The sequence below is a fragment of the Sinocyclocheilus grahami genome, unplaced genomic scaffold (assembly GCF_001515645.1).
Source record: "Sinocyclocheilus grahami isolate Dianchi unplaced genomic scaffold, SAMN03320097.WGS_v1.1 scaffold543.1, whole genome shotgun sequence".
Taxonomy (NCBI): Eukaryota; Metazoa; Chordata; class Actinopteri; order Cypriniformes; family Cyprinidae; genus Sinocyclocheilus; species Sinocyclocheilus grahami.
The window spans coordinates 1,905,264-1,915,782 of NW_015505722.1; the positions used below are offsets into that span (position 1 = coordinate 1,905,264).

The 10,519-nt window shown below is 36.3% G+C and overlaps 1 protein-coding gene across 1 annotated transcript in view; it reads left to right on the forward strand.

The window, feature by feature from the left end:
• Positions 1-8,961, forward strand: part of LOC107555692 (nuclear pore complex protein Nup160-like) — a 73,237-nt gene extending 64,276 nt beyond the window's left edge. Inside the window, exons 31-33 of the mRNA XM_016238560.1 lie at positions 331-456; positions 8,128-8,223; positions 8,577-8,961. Of these exons, the coding sequence (XP_016094046.1) occupies positions 331-456; positions 8,128-8,223; positions 8,577-8,660 (306 nt within the window). The 3' untranslated portion in view covers positions 8,661-8,961. The remainder of the gene's footprint in view (positions 1-330; positions 457-8,127; positions 8,224-8,576) is intronic.
• Positions 8,962-10,519: the final 1,558 nt, after the last annotated feature.

The window sequence follows — 10,519 nt, forward strand, 5'->3', positions numbered from 1 at the left end:
GTTACTTTACTAGTTACTTGGAAAAAAGTAATCTGATTACGTAACTCGCGTTACTTGTAATGTGTTATCCCCAACACTGGTCCTAATTTACTCGGAACAGATCTGTTGCTGTTGTGCTTTTCAAAATTTAAACTGAAATTAAGGCAGACATCATATTGGTAGGTTTTGTGATATTCACTAATGAAAAAAACTTATTGTAAAAAATAAAATTAGCATAAAAGAAAAGCTTACTTTGCTTTCTTTACCATTTGTATGCTTACAGACAATTTCTACACCGTCCCTGTTCTCTGTTAGTATAACACATAAAGGATGGTTGTGGTTCTCTTTCAGGAAGTCGATGCTGCAGCGCTGTTGCGTCTCTATCTGAACTATGATCAGCTGGAGTCAGCAGCTGAGCTCGTGCTGGAGTATGTGGATGCTCTTCTTGGAAAGGGACATCAGTATTTTGGTATAGAGGTATGTAGTCCTGACTACTATTACAATTTGAATAAGTATTCAGTTTCTTTTTTCCTCACAACAATCTGAAATGAATTAAAACTTTATGGTCTGTTGTAGACATTATGGTCGTTAATTGCTAAGATTGCAAATAATGAATACACATTTGCTTTTAAAATCTTTCAAAGTATATTTGCAGTTTGTGGGTGTATTAGTTTTAGGGATGCACTGATCGGATCCTCAGTAATCCGTATCGGCTCAGATACTGCCATTTTCTGCCGGATCGGTCAGACCAGACCAATCCAAATCCGATATTGTGCGTATGCTATTCTGAGATATTGTTAAACCCCACTAAAGGTTCAAAACATTATAAAGCACCATAAAGTTTTTTTTTGCACTATATTCCAAGTGTTCTGAAGACGTTTTATAGTTTAATGTGAGGTACAGATGAATATTTAAGTCATTAAATTCAAGTTCACGTAAACTCTTCTCTCCTCTGCGGCTGTCTGTCATTCAAACTGCGCGTCTCGGTCGATTACGACAGTCAAGACGATAAAACTCTCTCCAAGATGATTCAATGTTCCTATTATTATACTTGATCTGTAGATAAAGATCAGTGGTTTTGTATAAAAGGACTTTATCTTGCTGGAGTTTAGTGCTGTTTCTAAAGCATGGTTCTTTCTACCGGGTGTCTGTTAGATCACAGCACTGGATTAGAGAGCACTATGAATTGTTCTTCAAGCGCACAGGAACTGAAATGTAAAACTGTTAAAAGAAAAGACTCTATCGAACAGTTATAATACACTACGCTTCAATATGTCTTCAATAAGCCCTTTGTGCTTTGAACTTTTCTATGTGCTGCGCGCTGTGACTGTTGCTTCAAGCGCATCATTCTGCTCACGGGATGCGCATAAGAGCTTTGGGCCACTCTGTTGGAGCCTTTCATATTATAATACTTTTGCGCAATGATAGATATTATTGATAGCCTTTCTTGTTCTGTCCTATCTATCATATGTTGCTGCCTCATTATGGTGCTATACATTTAAAATAAATGTCTTTTAATTTTATAGTATATATTTATATATAAATCAGGGTTCCCACGCTTCTTGAAAGTACTTGAATTTCAGACATATGGATTCAAGGCCTGGAAAGTACTTGAAAACAAACATAGGTCCTTGAAAGTGCTTGAATTAAATTTGAAATCAATTTTATGGCGCTATTTCAAAAATGATCCTGTATGTTCTGTCAAAGACAACGAAACGGCACTAATGACTGGGGGTGGAGATGGGGTAGCGTGAAAAAAAACTTGTGTGTTGATGCGCAGCCTAGAGCCCTGAGCGGGACAGTTTTCTTAAGCCCGCTCCCGCTGAATTTCTGACCATTACCGCCCACTCCCGCAACGTGTGTGTCCCGCTCCCACAAACATTCTAATATTGTATATACAGGGATTCAAGTTTTCCGTCACTACAACGGATTTCCGTCAATTAGAAAAAATGAGGGGAAAAGAAGCATGTAGCACATTGTTGTTGTTCTGCCGGCACACCAAAAATACCATTACCGCCCACTCCTGCAACGTGTGTGTCCCGCTCCCACAAACATTCTAATATTGTATATACAGGGATTCAAGTTTTCCGTCACTACAACGGATTTCCGTCAATTAGAAAAAATGAGGGGAAAAGAAGCATGTAGCACATTGTTGTTGTTCTGCCGGCACACCAAAAATTCTCCCCACCACGGCTGCAGCTTCTCAGCCGCTCGCATCATTCACAGTCGGGTTATTAGCAGAGAACACAGAGCAGGTCTTGAATTTCGGCGCGGGATTGCGGCTATTAATAATAATTCTACTCATTCCCGCAGGTTCCGCGCTTATTACGCGATGACAGATGACGGAACGTATCATTTGCATGTGCTTTTGAGTCTTGAGAACTCTCATTTTCTGTGCGCCCACAGATCGCGATAAGGAGAGTGACCGCTTTTAATAGTTAAGGGAGTTTGCAAATGTGATATTGATTGAATAAAACCGTTCAATAAACAAGTACTGCCTGATTTTGCTCTATTTCATCAACGAAAATAGTTCCAAATAAAGTAACGGCTCAGCCGCTGCGCATCTCTAAAAGCAAACACAGCGGTGTTTCATTCATGAATGAAAGTGCGTTTTTGAACGAATCTAGTGGTAGTGGCAAAAAGTCAGTGATTCATGATTACCCATTCATAAAGACTTGTTTCATTTCCTGAATGAATCAGCCATTCAAACGAATCAATTGAATGAATGATTCAGTGATAAAATCAGTGACTTGCCGCCACCTTTTAGGTATAATTTCAGTTATTTAAATCATTTAATATTTCTGTATTCAAATTTTTATATTTAAAACATTAATCTCCACATGAATTAATGAATTTAATTGCACTCATGCCACCTCTGAGCCTCATTAAACGTCTGAAAATGTACCTTCAAGCCACTTTTGTGTTCTTCTGTGCACCCTCTGTAGTACAAATTAATTTTTTATTAATACTAATTTCATATGATTGGTAACTTATTTGTCTCATTCTAATTCTCATTATATTGTTTTAAATAGAAATTTTTAAAAGCTTATAAACAATTTTTTTTAATTTAACAGATGAAAATTATTCCATTGCAAAGGTAAAAAGAAAATACCCCTGTAAGTCACTTTAAGGAGTCAAATGTCAGCTCGTATTAGGAATGCTAATTTTTGATCAGAATTTTTGATCATTGATCAGAAGGTACTCCTAAATTTTTTAAATTAGGAGGACAAGCGCTCCTAAAAAGAAAAGTAAGCACAGAGCCATGTGTATCAGTAGCCTATATTAGATCCGTGCATGACGGATGACCCCTACTTAATAAGATTAACATGCTGAAGTGTTGTGAAATACATGGAGACTATTTTTTTATAGGCTTTATAGACTCCCAAAACTTACTGCAACATGGAGCAAAGGAGAAAATGTAGAACTTGAAAAATTGGAAAAACAGCTTAGTGAAAAGCGTTTACAGTTTAAAAGCAAATAGAAAGTCCTCTTTTTTTTTTATTTCTTTTCTTAATTTTTTTTTTTTGCAGATTTGCGCATGTACAAACAAGGATTAAAATGTTCATGAAATATTTTTAAAAAATATTGACGCTTTGAGCAGCTGCATTCCTCTAAATCAAAGATGAAAAAATGGGATTTACAATAGTCATTTACAAAAATATTTTGACTTGAGTATATTTATTAATGAGTAACGTCTCTTTTGAGTGAATGTGCAAATTTGTAATGTTAAGAGGTTTGACCATGTTATTACAACATTGAACCACTTTTTATTAATTTAAAAATTGAGAAATTTTCAAATTTAAATCTTGTACAAGAACTACAGCAAAACCAGTTTGATACATATTTGATCAATATTTTAGAAATTGTATTTGAATATTACCAGTACTGACTTCAATGGATTTCATTAAATTCCTTTGAACACAACTGCTCAAAACGGTCTAAATTTATGAAACCTACACATTCAAAACATTATTACTCTGAAATGTTTAATGTAAATGTTAAGTGTAAGTGAAATGTTAAGTACTGTAAGGTCTTTCATGACACTACATATGCTGGGGTGTGAATTTGATAGGTGCTTTAAAAAGTCCTTAAGTCCTTGAATCTGGTGTTCATGAAAGAGTGGGAACCCTGATAAATATATTTACTTGTATTTCATGAATGTATTTTACAACAGTACAAATGGTGCTTTTCCACTACACGGTACGGCTCGGCACGGTACATCACGGTTTGCGTTTCCACTGCAGTTTAGTGCCGCTTTAGAGTGGGCGGGATTATAGACATGTTGTTATAGTTGCGCCGCCTTTTTCAAACCTTTTTCATTCCGCATCGTCCCATCAAGCTCTTGCTGGATCCACTCCTTGGCTATCAACGAGAGGAACGTCTGTACTTCCGCAACAGACCATGAAAGCCATTATTTTGTTGTTTGAATAAAGGTGAGCTCATTCGAAACGGTTGCGTTCGTTCAAAAAAAGTTGCGTTTGATCCTCGCTGGCTGTGCTGATTTAATCTAGTGGGTCTCGTGTCTGGGTTTTACACGTCACATTTTGGTAACGGTGCAGCTCGCTTGGAACCTGAGCCGAGGTGGTACTGAAAAAAGTACCAGGTACTGTACACAGTGGAAACCCCCCCCAAAAGCGAACCGTGCCATGCCGTACCATGCAGTGGAAAAGTGCCAAAAGAGCATTGTGTAGCATTTTACCAGATTTAGTCCTACACTTATTCACTTTTGTTCCCCACTAAATAATGTTTTTTCACTTATTGTTTAAATTTTATAAAATTATTGTGCACTCGTTATTTTTCTAGAGTAACTTTTTCTGCTGAATTATCCACTAACCTAGTTTATAATAGTATATTTTGTCATATATTCATATATATATTCATATATATATATATATATATATATATGAATATATCTACAGGTACATCTCAAAAAATTAGAATATCATGAAAAAGGTCAATATTTTTTGTCACTCATTTCAGAAAGTGAAACCCATATATTATATAGATTCATTACACATAGAGTGAAATATTTAAAGCCTTTATTTCTTGAAATTTTGATGATTATGGCTTACAGATAATGAAAACCCAAAATGTCTGAGAAAATTAGAATATTGTGAAAAAGTTCAATTTTGAAAATATTGGTGTCACACCCTAATCGGCTAATTACCTCAAAACACCTGCAAAGGTTTCCTGAGCCTTTAAATGGTCTCTCAGTCTGGGTCAGTAGGCTACATAATCATGGGGAAGACTGCTGACTTGAAAGATGTCCAGAAGACAGTCATTGACACCCTCCACAAGGAGGGTAAGCCACAAAGGTTCATTGCTAAAGAAGCTGGTTGTTCACAGAGTGCTGTATCCAAGCATATTCATAGAAAGTTGAGTGGAAGGAAAAAGTGTGGTAGGAAAAGGTGCACCAGCAAGAATTTGTGGGAGCTTCACAAGGAGTGGATTGAGGCTGGCGTCAGTGCATCAAGAGCCACTACGCACAGACGAATCCTAGACATGGGCTACAAATGTCGCATTCCTCGTGTCAAGCTACTTCTGAACCAGAGACAACATCAGGAGCGTCTTACCTGGACTGTGGAGAAAAAGAACTGGACTGTTGCTCAGTGGTCCAAAGTCCTCTTTTCAGATGAAAGTAAATTTTGCATTTCATTTGGAAATCAAGGTCCCAGAGTCTGGAGGAAGAGTGGAGAGGCACAGAAACCATGTTGCTTGAAGTCCAGTGTGAAGTTTCCACAGTCAGTGATGATTTGGGCTGCCATGTCATCTGCTGGTGTTGGTCCACTGTGTTTTCTGAAGTCCACAGTCAACGCAGCCATCTAACAGGAAATTTTAGAGCACTTCATGCTTCCTTCTGCTGACAAGCTTTATGGAGATGCTGATTTCATTTTCCAGCAGGACTTGGCACCTGCCCACACTGCCAAAGGTACCAAAAGCTGGTTCAATGACCATGGTGTTACTGTGCTTGATTGGCCAGCAAACTCGCCTGACCTGAACCCCATAGAGAATCTATGGGGTATTGTCAAGAGGAAGATGAGAGACACCAGACCCAACAATGCAGATGACCTGAAGGCCGCTATCAAAGCAACCTGGGCTTCCATTACACCTGAGCAGTGCCACAGGCTGATTGTCTCCATGCCACGCCGCACTGATGCAGTAATTCATGCAAAAGGAGGCCCAACCAAGTATTGAGTGCATAGAAATGTCAGGCTTCTGAAAAGTATGTTTATTTCTGTTTAAAATATCCTTTTTTTTATTGATCTTATGCAATATTCAAATTTTCTGAGATACTGAATTTTGGGTTTTCATGATCTGTAAGCCATAATCATCCAAATTTCAAGAAATAAAGGCTTTAAATATTTTACTATATAATATATGGGTTTCACTTTCTGAAATGAGTGACGCAAAATATTGACCTTTTTCATGATATTCAAATTTTTTTTAGATGTACCTGTATATATAATCATATATATATATTATGATTATATTTTTTATTATAATCTATATATTAAGTTGTCTATAGTAGATTGTGTTTAACACAAAACAGTGATGATCAGGTCAACAAATTTTGCATTGATTTGAAAAAATAAATAATAATGTTCGGTATCGGATCGGTTCTGAAAAAAATGGTATCGTGCATCCCTAATTAGTAGGGATGTAATGATTAACTCAACTCACGATTCGATTCACAGTTTTGATTTCACGATTCGATTCGATTCACGATTATTATTTTTTTTAACAAAATTAGATTTAAGACAAATTATAAATTAAATGTGTCCTTTTATTATTACTTGGACAAAATGCTGCACATTTCTTTGTGAAATTGAAATATAACACTATAATAACAGACTAATTTAGCACTTACATATTATTGTTCTTTTGTTGGTTTTGATTGCTTCTATTGTCCTCATTTGTAAGTCGCTTTGGACAAAAGCGTCTGCTAAATGACAACATTTTTATATAATGTAAATGTAAATAACAAAACTACATTGAAATTTTAAAACAAGCCCCAAATCAAATAAATAAGTAACACAAATAAAATAAATCTCTTCATATAAACAAAGTAAGGCTTTGTCTGTGGTCTTTCCATTTAAAATTGGAGGCAACCACTGTATCCAAACAAAGAGCAGTTTTTAATCGGAATTGAATTGTATGATTTCGAAATTTGAGGCAAAAACAGAATGGTCTGACTTCAGATTTGTGAAACTATAGCACATAAAACATCTGCACGAAACAAAACCGTAGACGGGCTGATGAACGCAAATTCACTCTCTGCCAGCAGGTGGCGCTTAAAGCGTTTCCTTGGTTTCCGCTGTAAACAAAGCAGCAGCACTTATGAACTTTAATATGCATTATACGGAGGAGGCAAGATAAAAAATACCATCTAAACTTTCTAAAGACAGTAAGTTCCCCTCAGACATGCATTTATATAAACCCCTACACCTAAATGAACCGTTTAGCATCTCAACCGATTTGAATCGTCACATATTTGAATCTATTTTCAACCGGCTTGCGGTTAATCGTTACATCCCTACTAATTAGTTTACAACTAATAATAAAGTTATGCAAATAGCAGTTTGTGCAAACAGGTTGGACACAAGCATATTTAAAAAAGACTTGTATGTGCTCATTGCTTCAATTGTTACACATGCTGCTTACGTTTGAAACACCAGCAATATCCACTTTCCACTGATTTTCTTTACAGCAGTGAAGGGTGCGTTTTTTTATGGACATTTAAAGTGTGGACAAGCAAGGTTTTTTTTATATTATTGATTTATTTTTACACAGTGCCCTACAGTCACTATATTTGTTATCATAGTCTTTAATTTGCACATTGTGTGGAGAACAAATTTGAGCAAGATGTGAAATAACCCATTTATTTAAATAAAATACAGAAAATAGATTTTGGCTTTTTAAAAATCTGATTATTCAATAATTTGAATAAACAATTTGAAACAAAAACTGTATGTATATGTAATGTGTATGTTTAATATTCATTAAAGCAGGGTTTCACAACCCAATCTTACTGGATTATTTCACTCTTTGCAAAAGGAATGTTTGCAAATCTGTCAAACATCTAATGTGCTTAAGACTTCTGCACAGTACTCTGAGTGGATTTATTATTGTCCTTTGATTTCCTGACAGCGGCCTCTCTCAGCTACAGCATCCCTGGTATGGCTGCCTTATACATCGATCGATCAGCTCTTAAGAAACCTCAGTGAAAGTCAGATCAATGAAAAGGTGAAGTATTTTTCACTTGCATTTGTCATGATGCCCGAGATTTTTATTTCATGATTTTGAACAGAACTTTAGAAACCTGTTCTCGTCTATTGAGATGGGTTAGATATTCAGCAACAATTCAACAACAGATGAATCTAATCTATTCAATAAAAATCTTAATTTTCAAAGTGGGCAGTTAAGAAATCAAAGTATGATGACATTTTGCATGTATGGTTTTGTGATGTTCTCTGGCTTTGACGCACTATTTTCTTGACAAACTATTTTCCTGTTTGACACTTTAAAGCTGCTTTGACACAATCTGTGTTGTATAAAGTGCTATATAAATAAAGCTGACTTGACTTCTCTGTCTACAGATGTACAAGAATCTGAAAGATAAACTATCAGAGTATCACAGACTGGTGGATCAGAGCAGCAGACACAGACTCATGGCCCGTTAATGGCCACTCAGAACTGTACTTCGGTCATGTACGGGAGTATAAATAATGTTGATGAAAATAATGATTGTTTGTGGCGTGTAGTTGTGTTGTGCTTTTTGATTCCCATGCTGAAAATGAATGGAAAGTGTATCAACATCTGCATCAATGATTTGATGTGTCAGTTCAGCCTTATAAAATCAATTGAAAATTGTTTTTTTATTATATAGACACAGTTTAAAACATCTTAAACTTTATATGTTGTACTCTTGACTTAACTGGTGTAATTTAAATAAGGAATGCAATAAAACAGTTGTTTAATTGATATGTTTCAGACCTCATAACTCTCTTTTCAGTCTAAAAATAACCTATTTTAATACCAAGCTGCAAAATCAGCTCATTCTCTAATATATTTTAATATAAAATATAAAGAATTGGAACTAATTGACATATGGGGGGAAACCCATTCTAAGAAAAGCGATTTCAACCATTTCTCAGGCGCACACACTGTGTATTTAAGAATAGATTTATCAAAAGGAAAACATAGGATACAGGATTGCCAAATTGGAGTCACGGATATTTCTGACCAAAGTGCCATTTACCTGATTGTTCATTTAAATAAAATAGAGAAACCCTTTGGAGATGGGGATATTGAATAATCAGTCTGTAGTTGAACAAATGAAAACTGAAATCAAAAGATTGAAGATATGGATGAAAATGACAATGGAAAGATGGATCAAAAGAGATGGAAATCAAAAGAAAAACAAGACAAACTGCTTATTTCAGACCTAAGGCAGTTGGAGTCTGAACATAAAATACTGATGGAGTGACATTACAACAAATAAAAGAAGTGCAAAGGAAAGCAACAACTTTCTAAATAAAAATATTTTAAAAATAGTGAAAAAAAGTGATTGTTTCTTTTTTTTTTTTTTTGTGATTACTTAGGTTTCTGGCATGTCTGCCAGCTCAGAAAAGCTGAAAAGAAAACACGCAGCCAGTTTGTCTGTCTGAGTCTGAAACTGTCTCATCCAGTGAGCGGTTTCAGTTTGCAGCCAGTTTCTATGTAGTTGGCTAGCTATTTGAAGACCACCACCTCTGAGCCATATACAGTATGGATATCCAAGGCAGCAATTCACGCATCTTGTGTCGACGCCCCATAGGGATGGGGTCAGCAGTAGCTCATTATCATTTAAAGAGACATGCACTGAAATGGGTTGCTGTGAACAGAGCTGTTTTACATGACCATTGAGGAATTTTAACCAAAGTATGTTACAGACATTTCATGAAGACCCTAAAGAATCACACCAACTTGTGAAAATGGGCATCCGATGTCCCCTTTAAAACAAAACTACTATGAGATAGGCCCAAGGTCAATTAAGTTATTGCCATCTTGCTGTGTAATATTTTTCAGTCTCTCTTAATCTTTGGCAGAAAAGAGAAGTGAATCACACTGTGAATGGTGCTGATGCTCTCACGAGAAGTGAATCACAGTTTCTATGTGTTTCAAGGCATGTGATCTGTTTGCTACTGATGTCATGCTTTCATTTTTATGAGCTTCACTGTCAGGTAATCAAGGCTCAGATCCAATTGTGAGTGAAGGAAAAACAGTTTATTAAGAACTCTCAGAATGTGGAAACAAACAGGAGATCCAGATAATCCGAGAGAGACATCCAAGCTCGTAGAAAATAAAGTCCGAGAGCAGAAGTCTGGTCAACGGGAAACAAAAGGCCGAGCAGGATCACAGAGAACACACTAGGAGTCTAGGAGAGAACAAACAGTGGTGAGCAAGACAACGAACTGACAAAGGACCGTGAAAGCGTGAGCCAGATAAAGGCAGCCCAGATAGGCTTCAGGTGAACACCTGATTAGGAGGGCGGGGTTGC